The 17,500-nt window shown below is 47.0% G+C and overlaps 1 protein-coding gene across 2 annotated transcripts in view; it reads left to right on the top strand.

Annotated features, from left to right (window-relative positions):
- The window catches only part of flt4 (fms related receptor tyrosine kinase 4), a 126,768-nt gene that overhangs the window by 71,243 nt on the left and 38,025 nt on the right, over nucleotides 1–17,500 (top strand). For both annotated transcript variants that reach the window (XM_045212555.1, XM_045212554.1), the window contains exons 13-15: nucleotides 1–37; nucleotides 6,678–6,824; nucleotides 7,468–7,599. The exon at nucleotides 1–37 is cut by the window's left edge and continues 192 nt beyond it. In XM_045212555.1, the coding sequence (XP_045068490.1) occupies nucleotides 1–37; nucleotides 6,678–6,824; nucleotides 7,468–7,599 (316 nt within the window). The remainder of the gene's footprint in view (nucleotides 38–6,677; nucleotides 6,825–7,467; nucleotides 7,600–17,500) is intronic.

Raw genomic sequence — 17,500 nt, 5'->3', positions numbered from 1 at the left:
GAGAAACACTGTCTACGCAAATACATATCGGTTAAAGGTGAGAGAGTAAACGCACAGGAACGGTTACACTCTTAGAAAGAAGGGTTCCAAAAGGGTTCTTCGGCTATCCCCATAGGAGAACCCTTTTTGGATCCAGGTAGAACCCTTTTGGATTCCAATTAGAACCCAAAAGGGTTCTACCTGGAACCAAACAGGGTTCTTCAAAGGTTTCTCCTATGGGGACAGCGAAGAACCCTTATTGGTTCTAGATAGCACCTTTATTCTAAGAGTGTAACCATATACCCACACACACACACACACACAGAAGAACGTCGCCCTCACACACCAACACACACAGTGTATTTATCTCAGTGTATTTAAGTGATAATGCCCAAGAAGCCGGTGTTTGGAGTATATATCGGCACGGGTGTTGTTAGGCCTGAGACGAAGACGCTGTAGGGTTTAAACACGCACTAGTCCCTCTGAAGATAGGCCCAGTCATTAACACACTAACGCTTAATTCATGTCCAGTCCTGACCCTTTAACCTCAGTCACATGGTATTCTCCATCTCCTGACACTGTGTACTCCCTGTTTAGGGCCAAATAGCACCCTAGTTTGCTCTGTTTTTTTGTTAATTCTTTCCAATGTGTCAAGTAATTATATTTTTTGTTTTCTCATGATTTGGTTGGGTCTAATTGTGTTGCTGTCCTGGGGCTCTGTGGGGTCTGTTTGTGTTTATGAACAGAGCCCCAGGACCAGCTTACTTAGGGGACTCTTCTCCAAGTTCATCTCTCTGTAGATTATAGCTTTGTTATGGAAGGTTTGGGAATCGCTTCCTTTTAGGTGGTTATAGAATTTAACGGCTCTTTTCTGGATGTTGATAATTAGTGGGTATCGGCCTAATTCTGCTCTGCATGCATTATTTGGTGTTTTACGTTGTACACGGAGGATGTTTTTGCAGAATTCTGCATGCAGAGCCTCAATTTGGTGTTTGTCCCATTTTGTGAATTCTTGGTTGGTGAGCGGACCCCAGACCTCACAACCATTAAGGGCAATGGGTTCTATAACAGATTCAAGTATTTTTAGCCAGATCCTAATTGGTATGTCAAATTTTATGTTATTTTTGATGGCAGTAACCTGTGGCGCTGATGTTTAGGCCGAGGTATGTATAGTTTTTTGTGTGCTCTAGGGCAACAGTGTCTAGATGGAATTTGTATTTGAGGTCCTGGCAACTGGACCTTTTTTGGAACACCATTATATTTGTCTTACTGAGATTTACTGTCAAGGCCCAGGTCTGACATAATCTGTGCAGAAGATCTAGGTGCTGCTGTAGGCCCTCCTTGGTTGGGGACAGAAGCACCAGATCATCAGCAAACAGTAGACATTTGATTTCAGATTCTAGTAGGGTGAGGCCGGGTGCTGCAGACTGTTCTAGTGCCCTCGCCAATTCGTTGATATATATGTTGAAGAGGGTGGGGCTTAAACTGCATCCCTGTCTCACTCCACGGTCCTGTGGAAAGAAATGTGTGTGTTTTTTGCTAATTTTAACCGCACACTTGTTTGTGTACATGGATTTTATAATGTTGTATGTTTTTCCCCCAACCCCACTTTCCATCAATTTGTATAGCAGACCCTCATGCCAAATTGAGTCAAAAGCTTTTTTGAACTCAACAAAGCATGAGAAGACATTGCCTTTGTTTTGGTTTGTTTGTTTGTCAATTAGGGTGAGTAGGGTGAATACGTGGTCTGTCGTACGGTAATTTGGTAAAACGCGAATTTGACATTTGCTCAGTACATTGTTTACACTGAGGAAATGTGAGTCTGCTGTTAATGATAATGCAGAGGATTTTCCCAAGGTTGCTGTTGACGCATATCCCACTGTAGTTATTGGGGTCAAATTTGTCTACACTTTTGTGGATTGGGTTGATCAGTCCTTGGTTCCAAATATTGGGGAAGATGCCAGAGCTAAGTATGATGTTAAAGAGTTTAACCATAGCCAACTGGAATTTGTGGTCTGTATATTTTATCATTTCATTTAGGATACCATCAACACCACAGGCTGGGATGGAGGGTTTGTATTTTGTCTTGTAGTTCATTCAATGTAATTTGAGAATCCAGTGGGTTCTGGTAGTCTTTCATAGCTGATTCTAAGATTTGCATTTGATCATGTATATGTCATAGCCGGCCGCGACCGGGAGACCCATGGGGCGGCGCACAATTGGCCCAGCGTCGTCCAGGGTAGGGTAAGGAATGGCCGGCAGGGATGTAGCTTGGTTGGTAGAGCATGGCGTTTGCAATGCCAGGGTTGTGGGTTCGATTCCCACGGGGGGCCAGTGTGAAAAAAATATATAAAATAAAAAAACGTATGCACTCACTGGATAAGAGCGTCTGCTAAATGACTAAAATGTAAAAAAATATGGTAGTCTTTAATAGTTGATTCTAAGATTTGTATTTGATCATGTATATGTTTTTGATGTTTGTTCTTTGTTCTTTGTTATAGGGCCAAAAAGATTGGAGAAGTGGTTTATCCATACATCTCAGTTTTGGATAGATAACGCTTCTTGTTGTTCTTTGTTTAGTGTTTTCCAATTTTCCCAGAAGTGGTTAGAGTCTATGGATCCTTCAATTATATTGAGCTGATTTCTGACGTGTTGTTCCTTCTTTTTCCGTAGTTTATTTCTGTATTGTTTTAGTGATTCACCATAGTGAAGGCGTAGGCTCAGGTTTTCTGGGTCTCTATGTTTTTGGTTGGACAGGTTTCTCAATTTCTTTCTTAGGTTTTTGCATTCTTCATCAAACCATTTGTCATTGTTGTTAATTTTCTTAGGTTGTCTGCTAGAAAGTTTTAAATTTGATAGGGAAGCTGAGGTCAAATATACTTTTTAGGTTTTCTACTGCCAAGTTTACACCTTCACTATTACAGTGAAATATTTTGTCCAGGAAGTTGTCTAAAAGGGATTGAATTTGTTGTTGCCTAATTGTTTTTTGGTAGGTTTCCACACTACTTTCCTTCCATCTATAGCATGCAGTTCCTTTGGCTTTGATGCCTCATGATTGAGTATTGCTCTGTTCAAGTAGACTGTGATTTTGCTGTGATCTGATAGGGGTGTCATTGAGCTGACTTTGAACGCTCTGAGAGACTCTGGGTTGAGGTCAGTGATAAAGTAATCTACAGTACTACTGCCAAGAGATGAGCTATAGGTGTATCTACCGTAGGAGTCTCCTCGAAGCCTACCATTGACTATGTACATACCCAGCGTGCGACAGAGCTGCAGGAGTTGTGACTCGTTTTTGTTGGTTATGTTGTCGTAGTTGTGTGTAGGGGGAGCAAATGCTGTCACCACCAGGTAGGTGTGCTGAGGGTGTCAGATTCTTGTCTAGTTCTGGCATTTAGGTCGCCACAGACTAGTACATGTCCCTGGGCCTGGAAATGATTGATTTCCCCCTCCAGGATGGAGAAACTGTCTTCATTAAAGTATGGGGATTCTAGTGGGGGGATATAGGTAGCACACAGGAGGACATTTTTCTCTGTTGAGATAATTTCCTTTTGAATTTCTAGCCAAATGTAAAATGTTCCTGTTTCGATTAATTTAATCGAGTGAGATAGGTCTGCTCTATACCAAATTAGCATACCCCCTGAGTCTCTTCCCTGTTTCACACCTGGTAGTTTGGTGGATGGGACTACCAGCTCTCTGTAACCTAGAGGGCAACCAGTGGGTCCATCTCCTCTATACCATGTCTATTGTATGATGACAATGTCTGTATTTCTGGTTTCTTAGGTGAAGTCCAGATTCCTGCTCTTTATGCCAAAGGCAGATGACCTCAGGCCTTGGATATTCCAGGATGAGATAGTGAAGGCTTTGTGTTCCATAAAGTGTCCAATGTTGTTAGTCGTGTGGTTTGGCCTCAGACCAGTAAGTGTGAGCAGAGCCTGCTGAGCATCTGGTACATGCCATTGGATTGGGCTAGTGTAAGAGTGGGGGTTGGGCCTGTTTGCCTTCTCACGGGCGTATGTGTGACTTTCATGTTGAGGCCCTCTTTGCGGGATTGGGGGGCATGGGGTGGGTAGGAGGGGCATAGGTCTGATCTGAGGGGGCCTAAATGGGGTGAGGGCATGGTTGGTTTGGGGGGTGTTGATTGGTTGGGGTGGGGGTGTGGATGTGGCTGGTGGTGCTTATTTTTTTTTTTTTTTTTTTTGCTGTGGTGTGGTCTGGATGTAGGTCCTCTCGGCGGGGGTCCTCTATATGTAGGTCTGGGGGAGGGGGGAGGTTCCCGCAGGTCTGAGGGTGTCTCGCTGGTCTGGGAGAGTGTCTCGCTGGTCTGGGAGAGTGTCTCACTGGTCTGGGAGGGTGACTCACTGGTCTGGGAGAGTGTCTCGCTGGTCCGGGAGAGTGTCTCGCTGGTCTGAGGGTGTCTCACTGGTCTGGGAGAGTGTCTCGCTGGTCTGGGAGAGTGTCTCGCTGGTCTGGGAGAGTGTCTTGCTGGTCTGGGAGAGTGTCTCGCTGGTCTGGGCGGGGTGTCTCGCTGGTCTGGGCGGGGTGTCTCGCTGGTCTGGGAGAGTGTCTCGCTGGTCTGGGAGAGTGTCTCGCTGGTCTGGGCGGGGTGTCTCGCTGGTCTGGGCGGGGTGTCTCGCTGGTCTGGGAGAGTGTATCGCTGGTCTGGGAGAGTGTCTCGCTGGTCTGGGAGAGTGTCTCGCTGGTCTGGGAGAGTGTCTCGCTGGTCTGGGAGAGTGTATCGCTGGTCTGGATGGGGTGTCTCGCTGGTCCGGGAGAGTGTCTCGCTGGTCCGGGAGAGTGTCTCGCTGGTCCGGGAGAGTGTCTCGCTGGTCTGGGAGAGTGCCTCGCTGGTCTGGGCGGGGTGTCTCGCTGGTCTGGGCGGGGTGTCTCGCTGGTCTGGGCGGGGTGTCTCGCTGGTCTGGGCGGGGTGTCTCGCTGGTCTGGGCGGGGTTTCTCGCTGGTCTGGGAGAGTGTCTCGCAGGTCTGGGCGGGGTGTCTCGCTGGTCTGGGAGGGTGTCTCGCTGGTCTTTTGAGACTTTGTGTTTGGGAAAAAGTTTATTTTCTTCTATGTATTTCCCGTTTGAGTCCATAAGGAGTACAATCTGTTCTCTCACTCTCTCTGTCTCTCTTCTCTCCTCTCTCTCTCTCTCTCTCTCTCTCTCTCTCTCTCTCTCTCTCTCTCTCTCTCTCTCTCTCTCTCTCTCTCTCTCTCTCTCTCTCTCTCTCTTTTGTTCTCTCTCTCTCTCTTGTTCTCTCTCGTTCTCTCTCTGTTCTCTCTCTCTCTCTCTCGTTCTCTCTCTTGTTCTCTCTCTCGTTCTCTCTCTCTCTCGTTCTCTCTCTCTCTCGTTCTCTCTCTGTTCTCTCTCTCTTTCTCTCTCTTGCTCTCTCTCTCTCTCTCTCTCTCTTGTTCTCTCTCTTGTTCTCTCTCTCTCTTGTTCTCTCTTGTTCTCTCTCGTTCTCTCTCGTTCTCTCTCTCTCTCTCTTATCTCTCTCTCGTTCTCTCTCTTGTTCTATCTCTCTCGTTCTCTCTCTCTCTCTCATTCTCTCTCTCTCTCTCTCGTTCTCTCTCTCTCGTTCTCTCTCTCTCGTTCTCTCTCTCTTGTTCTCTCTCTCTTTCTCTCTCTTGCTCTCTCTCTTGTTCTCTCTCTCCCTTGTTCTCTCTCTTGTTCTCTCTCTCGTTCTCTCTCTCTCTTTCTCTCTTTCTTTTTCTCTCTCTCGTTCTCTCTCTCTCATTCTCTCTCTCTCGTTCTCTCTCTCTTGTTCTCTCTCTCACTCTTTCTCTTGTTCTCTCTCTCTCTTGTTCTCTCTCTCTCGTTCTCTCTCTCTTGTTCTCTCTCATTCTCTCTCTCTCTCTCTCTCTCTCTCTCTCTCTGTTCTCTCTCTCTCGTTCTATCTCTCTCGTTCTCTCATTCACTCTCTCTCTTGTTCTCTCTCTCTCTATCTTGTTCTCTCTCTCTTTCTTGTTCTCTCTCTTTCTCTCTCTTGTGCTCTCTCTCTCTATTTCTCTTGTTCTCTCTCTCTTGTTCTCTCTCGTTCTCTTTCGCTCTCTCTTGTTCTCTCTCTCATTCTCTCTCTCTCTTTCTCTCTCTCGTTCTCACTCTCTCGTTCTCTCTCTTGTTCTCTCTCTCGTTCTCTCTCTCTCTTTCTCTCTCTCATTCTCTCTCTCATTCTCTTTCTCTTGTTCTCTCTCTCTTTCTCTCTCTTGTTCTCTCTCTCCCTTGTTCTCTCTCTTGTTCTCTCTCTCGTTCTCTCTCTCTCTTTCTCTCTCTCGTTCTCGCTCTCGTTCTTTCTCTCTCGTTCTCTCTCTCATGTTCTCTCTCTCTCTCTTTCTCTTGTTCTCTCTCTCTCTCTCTCGTTCTCTCTCTCTTGTCTCTCATTCTCTCTCTCTCTCTCTCTCTCTCTCTTGTTCTCTCTCTCTTGTTCTCTCTCTCTCGTTCTCTCTCTCTCTCTCTCGCTCTCTCGTTCTCTCTCTCTCGTTTTCTCTCTCTCATTCTCTCTCTCTCTCTCTCATTCTCTCTCTCTTGTTCTCTCTCTCTCTTTGTCTCTCTCTCTTTGTCTCTCTCTCTCTCTCTCTCTCTCTCTCTCTCGTCTCCTCTCTCTCTCTCTCTCTCTCTCTCTCTCTCTCTCTCTCTCTCTCTCTCTCTCTCTCTCTCTCACTCTCTTCTCTCTCTCCTCTCTCTCTCTCTATTCCCCCTCCCCAGCTCTAGAAGCCCCCCGGTACAGACACAACCCGACCAATCAGACAGTGAACGTCAGTGAGTCTCTCCTGATGGAGTGTGATGTAGTGGGAACTCCTTCACCACACCTCTCCTGGTTCAAAGACAACCAGCCCCTGCACCAAATGTCAGGTAGGTACCCACACACACAGACACACACACACACACACACACACACACACACACACACACACAAAGGCACACAGACACACGGAGACATGAACACACACACCGTATACGCCGTGCCATCTCCCACACCTGTAGCTGTAGTCATCAGCTTCCACAGTGTGTCTCTGAGGGGTTAGAGGTCGGGGGGTTGGATTGAGTGACAGTCTGGCAGGAGTGCAGACAGCTGGGACATCACTTTGGAGACATTAAATAAATGAAATGTGGAAAGGAGTGATAGAGAGGTAGATGAAAGGGAGGGAGGGAAGGAGGGAGGGGGGAGGGAGGGAGGGGGAGCGATCGAGGGAGCGAGGGAGCGAGGGAGGGAGGGAGGGAGGGAGGATAGGCTGACATTAGGATCAATCTGAGTAGCTGTCAGGTTAGCAGACAAGACTAGTTGTGTGTGTGTGTGTGTGTGTGTGTGTGTGTGTGTGTGTGTGTGTGTGTGTGTGTGTGTGTGTGTGTGTGTGTGTGTGTGTGTGTGTGTGTGTTTGTCAGAATGGTGTGTGTGTGCAAGCGCATGCCTACGTGTTTGTGTCAGTGATTGACAGCCGTGTGTGTGTGTGTGTGTGTGTGTTGTGTGTGTGTGTGTGTGTGTGTGTGTGTGTAGGACTGCAGCTGCAGGACGCCAACAGGACGTTGAGTATCCAGCGTGTCAGTGAAGAGGACGCTGGTCTCTACACCTGCACCGCCTGTAATCAGAGAGGCTGCATACACTCCTCCGCTGCCGTCACAGTGCTGGGTGAGACAGGGACACACCTTCCTCTGGCTCCTCTTCCTCTCTGCTTCCTTTCCTCTGGCTCCAACAACAGCTCTGCATACACTCCTCCGCTGCCCCGTCACAGTGCTGGGTGAGACAGGGACACACCTTCCTGGCTCCTCTTCCTCTCTGCTTCCTTTCCTCTGGCTCCAACAACAGCTCTGCATACACTCCTCCGCTGCTGTCACAGTGCTGGGTGAGACAGGGACACACCTTCCTCTGGCTCCTCTTCCTCTCTGCTTCCTTTCCTCTGGCTCCAACAACAGCTCTGCATACACTCCTCCGCTGCTGTCACAGTGCTGGGTGAGACAGGGACACACCTTCCTCTGGCTCCTCTTCCTCTCTGCTTCCTTTCCTCTGGCTCCAACAACAGCTCTGCATACACTCCTCCGCTGCTGTCACAGTGCTGGGTGAGACAGGGACACACCTTCCTCTGGCTCCTCTTCCTCTCTGCTTCCTTTCCTCTGGCTCCAACAACAGCTCTGCATACACTCCTCCGCTGCCGTCACAGTGCTGGGTGAGACAGGGACACACCTTCCTCTGGCTCCTCTTCCTCTCTGCTTCCTTTCCTCTGGCTCCAACAACAGCTCTGCATACACTCCTCCGCTGCCGTCACAGTGCTGGGTGAGACAGGGACACACCTTCCTCTGGCTCCTCTTCCTCTCTGCTTCCTTTCCTCTGGCTCCAACAACAGCTCTGCATACACTCCTCCGCTGCCGTCACAGTGCTGGGTGAGACAGGGACACACCTTCCTCTGGCTCCTCTTCCTCTCTGCTTCCTTTCCTCTGGCCCAACAACAGCTCGCATACACTCTCCCCGTCACAGTGCTGGGTGAGACAGGGACACACCTTCCTCTGGCTCCTCTTCCTCTCTGCTTCCTTTCCTCTGGCTCCAACAACAGCTCTGCATACACTCCTCCGCTGCCGTCACAGTGCTGGGTGAGACAGGGACACACCTTCCTCTGGCTCCTCTTCCTCTCTGCTTCCTTTCCTCTGGCTCCAACAACAGCTCTGCATACACTCCTCCGCTGCCGTCACAGTGCTGGGTGAGACAGGGACACACCTTCCTCTGGCTCCTCTTCCTCTCTGCTTCCTTTCCTCTGGCTCCAACAACAGCTCTGCATACACTCCCTCCGCTGCCGTCACAGTGCTGGGTGAGACAGGGACACACCTTCCTCTGGCTCCTCTTCCTCTCTGCTTCCCTTTCCTCTGGCTCCAACAACAGCTCTGCATACACTCCTCCGCTGCCGTCACAGTGCTGGGTGAGACAGGGACACACCTTCCTCTGGCTCCTCTTCCTCTCTGCTTCCTTTCCTCTGGCTCCAACAACAGCTCTGCATACACTCCTCCGCTGCCGTCACAGTGCTGGGTGAGACAGGGACACACCTTCCTCTGGCTCCTCTTCCTCTCTGCCCGTCACAGTGCTGGGTGAGACAGGGACACACCTTCCTCTGGCTCCTCTTCCTCTCTGCCCGTCACAGTGCTGGGTGAGACAGGGACACACCTTCCTCTGGCTCCTCTTCCTCTCTGCTTCCTTTCCTCTGGCTCCAACAACAGCTCTGCATACACTCCTCCGCTGCTGTCACAGTGCTGGGTGAGACAGGGACACACCTTCCTCTGGCTCCTCTTCCTCTCTGCTTCCTTTCCTCTGGCTCCAACAACAGCTCTGCATACACTCCTCCGCTGCCGTCACAGTGCTGGGTGAGACAGGGACACACCTTCCTCTGGCTCCTCTTCCTCTCTGCTTCCTTTCCTCTGGCTCCTCTTCCTCTCTGCTTCCTTTCCTCTGGCTCCAACAACAGCTCTGCATACACTCCTCCGCTGCCGTCACAGTGCTGGGTGAGACAGGGACACACCTTCCTCTGGCTCCTCTTCCTCTCTGCTTCCTTTCCTCTGGCTCCAACAACAGCTCTGCATACACTCCTCCGCTGCTGTCACAGTGCTGGGTGAGACAGGGACACACCTTCCTCTGGCTCCTCTTCCTCTCTGCTTCCTTTCCTCTGGCTCCAACAGCTTCCCTTCCTCTGGCTCCTCTTCCTCTCTGCTTCCTTTCCTCTGGCTCCTCTTCCTCTCTGCTTCCTTTCCTCTGGCTCCAACAACAGCTTCCCTTCATCTGGCTCCAACAGCTTCCCTTCCTTCTTGATTCAGGTTATTATTCAGTGGGCTAGCTGGTGATAAATGATTCAGGTTATTATTCAGTGGGCTAGCTGGTGATAAATGATTCAGGTTATTATTCAGTGGGCTAGCTGGTGATTAAATGATTCAGGTTATTATTCAGTGGGCTAGCTGGTGATAAATGATTCAGGTTATTATTCATTGGGCTAGCTGGTGATAAATGATTCAGGTTATTATTCAGTGGGCTAGCTGGTGATTAAATGATTCAGGTTATTATTCAGTGGGCTAGCTGGTGATAAATGATTCAAGTTATTATTCAGTGGGCTAGCTGGTGATAAATGATTCAAGTTATTATTCAGTGGGGTAGCTGGTGATTAAATGATTCAGGTTATTATTCAGTGGGCTAGCTGGTGATTAAATGATTCAGGTTATTATTCAGTGGGGTAGCTGGTGATTAAATGATTCAGGTTATTATTCAGTGGGCTAGCTGGTGATTAAATGATTCAAGTTATTATTCAGTGGGCTAGCTGATGATAAATGATTCAGGTTATTATTCAGTGGGGTAGCTGGTGATGTCACGATCGTTTACGGACGAGAAGGACCAAGGCGCAGCGTGATATGCATTTATATTTATTAATGACTAAACACACGACAAAACAACAAACGAAACATGAAGTCCAAGGTAGACAAATAACATACCTCACACGGAACAAGATCCCACACCCCACTAGTGCCAACAGGCTACCTAAGTATAGTCCCCAATCAGAGACAACGAGCTACAGCTGCCTCTGATTGGGAACCACCCTGGCCAACATAGATCTAAACGATCTAGAAACTAACATAGACAAACCCAACACAGAAAATACACACCCTGACACAACCAATACAAGTCCATAGAGTCAGGGCGTGACAGGTGATAAATGATTCAGGTTATTATTCAGTGGGCTAGCTGGTGATAAATGATTCAGGTTATTATTCAGTGGGCTAGCTGGTGATAAATGATTCAGGTTATTATTCAGTGGGCTAGCTGGTGATAAATGATTGAATTAACTAAAGTGATATTTAACTGGTTGCTGCTGTCTGTGTCTTTAAACCCCATTACAGACAGTCTGTTGTTGTTTATCCCAGGTTCCAGTGACAGGGCTAATGTTGTTGTTGTTTATCCCAGGTTCCAGTGACAGGGCTAATGTTGTTGTTGTTTATCCCAGGTTCCAGTGACAGGGCTAATGTTGTTGTTGTTTATCCCAGGTTCCAGTGACAGGGCTAATGTTGTTGTTGTTTATCCCAGGTTCCAGTGACAGGGCTAATGTTGTTGTTGTTTATCCCAGGTTCCAGTGACAGGGCTAATGTTGTTGTTGTTTATCCCAGGTTCCAGTGACAGGGCTAATGTTGTTGTTGTTTATCCCAGGTTCCAGTGACAGGGCTAATGTTGTTGTTGTTTATCCCAGGTTTCTAGTGACAGGGCTAATGTTGTTGTTGTTTATCCCAGGTTACAGTGACAGGGCTAATGTTGTTGTTGTTTATCCCTCCAGGTTACAGTGACAGGGCTAATGTTGTTGTTGTTTATCCCAGGTTCCAGTGACAGGGCTAATGTTGTTGTTGTTTATCCCAGGTTTCTAGTGACAGGGCTAATGTTGTTGTTGTTTATCACACCAGGTTCCAGTGACAGGACTAATATTGTTGTTGTTTATCCCACCAGGTTCCAGTGACAGGGCTAATATTGTTGTTGTTTATCCCACCAGGTTCCAGTGACAGGGCTAATGTTGTTGTTGTTTATCCCTCCAGGTTACAGTGACAGGGCTAATGTTGTTGTATATCCCAGGTTCCAGTGACAGGGCTAATGTTGTTGTTGTTTATCCCTCCAGGTTCCAGTGACAGGGCTAATATTGTTGTTGTTTATCCCAGGTTACAGTGACAGGGCTAATGTTGTTGTTGTTTATCCCAGGTTACAGTGACAGGGCTAATGTTGTTGTTGTTTATCCCTCCAGGTTCCAGTGACAGGGCTAATGTTGTTGTTGTTTATCCCAGGTTACAGTGACAGGGCTAATGTTGTTGTTGTTTATCCCAGGTTACAGTGACAGGGCTAATGTTGTTGTTGTTTATCCCTCCAGGTTCCAGTGACAGGGCTAATGTTGTTGTTGTTTATCCCACCAGGTTCCAGTGACAGGGCTAATGTTGTTGTTGTTTATCCAAGGTTACAGTGACAGGGCTAATGTTGTTGTTGTTTATCCCAGGTTACAGTGACAGGGCTAATGTTGTTGTTGTTTATCCCACCAGGTTCCAGTGACAGGGCTAATGTTGTTGTTGTTTTTCCCAGGTTCCAGTGACAGGGCTAATATTGTTGTTGTTTATCCCACCAGGTTCCAGTGACAGGGCTAATGTTGTTGTTGTGTATCCCAGGTTCCAGTGACAGGGCTAATGTTGTTGTTGTTTATCCCAGGTTCCAGTGACAGGGCTAATGTTGTTGTTGTTTATCCCAGGTTCCAGTGACAGGTCTAATGTTGTTGTTGTTTATCCCACCAGGTTCCAGTGACAGGGCTAATATTGTTGTTGTTTATCCCACCAGGTTCCAGTGACAGGGCTAATATTGTTGTTGTTTATCCCACCAGGTTCCAGTGACAGGGCTAATGTTGTTGTTGTTTATCCCAGGTTACAGTGACAGGGCTAATGTTGTTGTTGTTTATCCCAGGTTCCAGTGACAGGGCTAATGTTGTTGTTGTTTATCCCAGGTTCCAGTGACAGGGCTAATGTTGTTGTTGTTTATCCCACCAGGTTCCAGTGACAGGGCTAATGTTGTTGTTGTTTATCCCAGGTTCCAGTGACAGGGCTAATGTTGTTGTTGTTTATCCCTCCAGGTTCCAGTGACAGGGTTTATGTTGTTGTTGTTTATCCCAGGTTCCAGTGACAGGGCTAATGTTGTTGTTGTTTATCCCAGGTTACAGTGACAGGGCTAATGTTGTTGTTGTTTATCCCAGGTTCCAGTGACAGGGCTAATGTTGTTGTTGTTTATCCCTCCAGGTTCCAGTGACAGGTCTAATGTTGTTGTTGTTTTTCCCAGGTACCAGTGACAGGGCTAATATTGTTGTTGTTTATCCCACCAGGTTCCAGTGACAGGGCTAATGTTGTTGTTGTTTATCCCAGGTTCCAGTGACAGGGCTAATGTTGTTGTTGTTTATCCCAGGTTCCAGTGACAGGGCTAATATTGTTGTTGTTTATCCCACCAGGTTCCAGTGACAGGGCTAATGTTGTTGTTGTTTATCCCACCAGGTTCCAGTGACAGGGCTAATGTTGTTGTTGTTTATCCCTCCAGGTTCCAGTGACAGGGTTAATGTTGTTGTTGTTTATCCCAGGTTCCAGTGACAGGGCTAATGTTGTTGTTGTTTATCCCAGGTTACAGTGACAGGGCTAATGTTGTTGTTGTTTATCCCAGGTTCCAGTGACAGGGCTAATGTTGTTGTTGTTTATCCCAGGTTACAGTGACAGGGCTAATATTGTTGTTGTTTATCCCTCCAGGTTCCAGTGACAGGGCTAATGTTGTTGTTGTTTATCCCAGGTTCCAGTGACAGGGCTAATGTTGTTGTTGTTTATCCCAGGTTCCAGTGACAGGGCTAATGTTGTTGTTGTTTATCCCAGGTTACAGTGACAGGGCTAATGTTGTTGTTGTTTATCCCAGGTTCCAGTGACAGGGCTAATGTTGTTGTTGTTTATCCCAGGTTACAGTGACAGGGCTAATATTGTTGTTGTTTATCCCTCCAGGTTCCAGTGACAGGGCTAATGTTGTTGTTGTTTATCCCAGGTTCCAGTGACAGGGCTAATGTTGTTGTTGTTTATCCCAGGTTCCAGTGACAGGGCTAATGTTGTTGTTGTTTATCCCAGGTTACAGTGACAGGGCTAATGTTGTTGTTGTTTTTCCCAGGTTCCAGTGACAGGGCTAATGTTGTTGTTGTTTTCCCAGGTTCCAGTGACAGGGCTAATGTTGTTGTTTTTTATCCCAGGTTCCAGTGACAGGGCTAATGTTGTTGTTGTTTATCCCAGGTTCCAGTGACAGGGCTAATGTTGTTGTTGTTTATCCCAGGTTACAGTGACAGGGCTAATGTTGTTGTTGTTTATCCCAGGTTCCAGTGACAGGGCTAATGTTGTTGTTGTTTTCCCAGGTTCCAGTGACAGGGCTAATGTTGTTGTTGTTTATCCCAGGTTCCAGTGACAGGGCTAATGTTGTTGTTGTTTATCCCAGGTTCCAGTGACAGGGCTAATGTTGTTGTTTTTTATCCCAGGTTCCAGTGACAGGGCTAATGTTGTTGTTGTTTATCCCAGGTTCCAGTGACAGGGCTAATGTTGTTGTTGTTTATCCCAGGTTCCAGTGACAGGGCTAATGTTGTTGTTGTTTATCCCAGGTTCCAGTGACAGGGCTAATGTTGTTGTTGTTTATCCCACCAGGTTCCAGTGACAGGGCTAATGTTGTTGTTGTTTATCCCAGGTTACAGTGACAGGGCTAATATTGTTGTTGTTTATCCCAGGTTCCAGTGACAGGGCTAATGTTGTTGTTGTTTATCACAGGTTCCAGTGACAGGGCTAATGTTGTTGTTGTTTATCCCAGGTTCCAGTGACAGGGCTAATGTTGTTGTTGTTTATCCCAGGTTCCAGTGACAGGGCTAATGTTGTTGTTGTTTATCCCAGGTTTCAGTGACAGGGCTAATGTTGTTGTTGTTTATCCCAGGTTCCAGTGACAGGGCTAATGTTGTTGTTGTTTTCCCAGGTTCCAGTGACAGGGCTAATGTTGTTGTTGTTTATCCCAGGTTCCAGTGACAGGGCTAATGTTGTTGTTGTTTATCCCAGGTTCCAGTGACAGGGCTAATGTTGTTGTTTTTTATCCCAGGTTCCAGTGACAGGGCTAATGTTGTTGTTGTTTATCCCAGGTTCCAGTGACAGGGCTAATGTTGTTGTTGTTTATCCCAGGTTCCAGTGACAGGGCTAATGTTGTTGTTGTTTATCCCAGGTTCCAGTGACAGGGCTAATGTTGTTGTTGTTTATCCCAGGTTACAGTGACAGGGCTAATGTTGTTGTTGTTTATCCCAGGTTACAGTGACAGGGCTAATGTTGTTGTTGTTTATCACAGGTTCCAGTGACAGGGCTAATGTTGTTGTTGTTTATCACAGGTTCCAGTGACAGGGCTAATGTTGTTGTTGTTTATCCCAGGTTCCAGTGACAGGGCTAATGTTGTTGTTGTTTATCCCAGGTTCCAGTGACAGGGCTAATGTTGTTGTATTTTTTCCCAGGTTCCAGTGATAGGGCTAATGTTGTTGTTGTTTATCCCAGGTTCCAGTGAATGGGCTAATGTTGTTGTTGTTTATCCCAGGTTCCAGTGACAGGGCTAATGTTGTTGTTGTTTATCCCAGGTTCCAGTGACAGGGCTAATATTGTTGTTGTTTATCCCACCAGGTTCCAGTGACAAGGCTAATGTTGTTGTTGTTTATCCCAGGTTCCAGTGACAGGGCTAATGTTGTTGTTGTTTATCCCAGGTTCCAGTGACAGGGCTAATGTTGTTGTTGTTTATCCCTCCAGGTTACAGTGACAGGGCTAATGTTGTTGTTGTTTATCCCACCAGGTTCCAGTGACAGGGCTAATGTTGTTGTTGTTTATCCCAGGTTACAGTGACAGGGCTAATGCTTTTGTTGTTTATCTCTCCAGGTTACAGTGACAGGGCTAATGTTGTTGTTGTTTATCCCACCAGGTTCCAGTGACAGGGCTAATGTTGTTGTTGTTTATCCCAGGTTCCAGTGACAGGGCTAATGTTGTTGTTGTTTTTCCCAGGTTCCAGTTACAGGGCTAATATTGTTGTTGTTTATCCCAGGTTCCAATGCCAGGGCTAATGTTGTTGTTGTTTATCCCAGGTTCCAGTGACAGGGCTAATGTTGTTGTTGTTTATCCCAGGTTCCAGTGACAGGGCTAATGTTGTTGTTGTTTATCCCACCAGGTTCCAGTGACAGGGCTAATGTTGTTGTTGTTTATCCCACCAGGTTCCAGTGACAGGGCTAATGTTGTTGTTGTTTATCCCACCAGGTTCCAGTGACAGGGCTAATGTTGTTGTTGTTTATCCCAGGTTCCAGTGACAGGGCTAATGTTGTTGTTGTTTATCCCTCCAGGTTCCAGTGACAGGGCTAATGTTGTTGTTGTTTATCCCTCCAGGTTCCAGTGATAGGGCTAATGTTGTTGTTGTTTATCCCAGGTTCCAGTGACAGGGCTAATGTTGTTGTTGTTTATCCCACCAGGTTCCAGTGACAGGGCTAACGTTGTTGTTGTTTATCCCAGGTTCCAGTGACAGGGCTAATGTTGTTGTTGTTTTTCCCAGGTTCCAGTGACAGGGCTAATATTGTTGTTGTTTATCCCACCAGGTTCCAGTGACAGGGCTAATGTTGTTGTTGTTTATCCCACCAGGTTCCAGTGACAGGGCTAATGTTGTTGTTGTTTATCCCAGGTTCCAGTGACAGGGCTAATGTTGTTGTTGTTTATCCCAGGTTCCAGTGACAGGGCTAATGTTGTTGTTGTTTATCCCTCCAGGTTACAGTGACAGGGCTAATGCTGTTGTTGTTTATCTCTCCAGGTTACAGTGACAGGGCTAATGTTGTTGTTGTTTATCCCACCAGGTTCCAGTGACAGGGCTAATGTTGTTGTTGTTTATCCCAGGTTCCAGTGACAGGGCTAATGTTGTTGTTGTTTTTCCCAGGTTCCAGTGACAGGGCTAATATTGTTGTTGTTTATCCCAGGTTCCAGTGACAGGGCTAATGTTGTTGTTGTTTATCCCAGGTTCCAGTGACAGGGCTAATGTTGTTGTTGTTTATCCCTCCAGGTTCCAGTGACAGGGCTAATGTTGTTGTTGTTTATCCCACCAGGTTCCAGTGACAGGGCTAATGTTGTTGTTGTTTATCCCAGGTTCCAGTGACAGGGCTAATGTTGTTTTTGTTTATCCCACCAGGTTCCAGTGACAGGGCTAATGTTGTTGTTGTTTATCCCAGGTTCCAGTGACAGGGCTAATGCTTTTGTTGTTTATCTCTCCAGGTTACAGTGACAGGGCTAATGTTGTTGTTGTTTATCCCACCAGGTTCCAGTGACAGGGCTAATGTTGTTGTTGTTTATCCCAGGTTCCAGTGACAGGGCTAATGTTGTTGTTGTTTTTCCCAGGTTCCAGTTACAGGGCTAATATTGTGGTTGTTTATCCCAGGTTCCAATGCCAGGGCTAATGTTGTTGTTGTTTATCCCAGGTTCCAGTGACAGGGCTAATGTTGTTGTTGTTTATCCCAGGTTCCAGTGACAGGGCTAATGTTGTTGTTGTTTATCCCACCAGGTTCCAGTGACAGGGCTAATGTTGTTGTTGTTTATCCCACCAGGTTCCAGTGACAGGGCTAATGTTGTTGTTGTTTATCCCACCAGGTTCCAGTGACAGGGCTAATGTTGTTGTTGTTTATCCCACCAGGTTCCAGTGACAGGGCTAATGTTGTTGTTGTTTATCCCAGGTTCCAGTGACAGGGCTAATGTTGTTGTTGTTTATCCCTCCAGGTTCCAGTGACAGGGCTAATGTTGTTGTTGTTTATCCCTCCAGGTTCCAGTGATAGGGCTAATGTTGTTGTTGTTTATCCCAGGTTCCAGTGACAGGGCTAATGTTGTTGTTGTTTATCCCACCAGGTTCCAGTGACAGGGCTAACGTTGTTGTTGTTTATCCCAGGTTCCAGTGACAGGGCTAATGTTGTTGTTGTTTTTCCCAGGTTCCAGTG

Source organism: Coregonus clupeaformis, unplaced genomic scaffold (genome assembly GCF_020615455.1).
Source record: "Coregonus clupeaformis isolate EN_2021a unplaced genomic scaffold, ASM2061545v1 scaf0022, whole genome shotgun sequence".
Taxonomy (NCBI): domain Eukaryota; kingdom Metazoa; phylum Chordata; class Actinopteri; order Salmoniformes; family Salmonidae; genus Coregonus; species Coregonus clupeaformis.
Note: the sequence above shows the minus strand (reverse complement) of the source record. Positions and strands in the feature narration are given on the sequence as shown.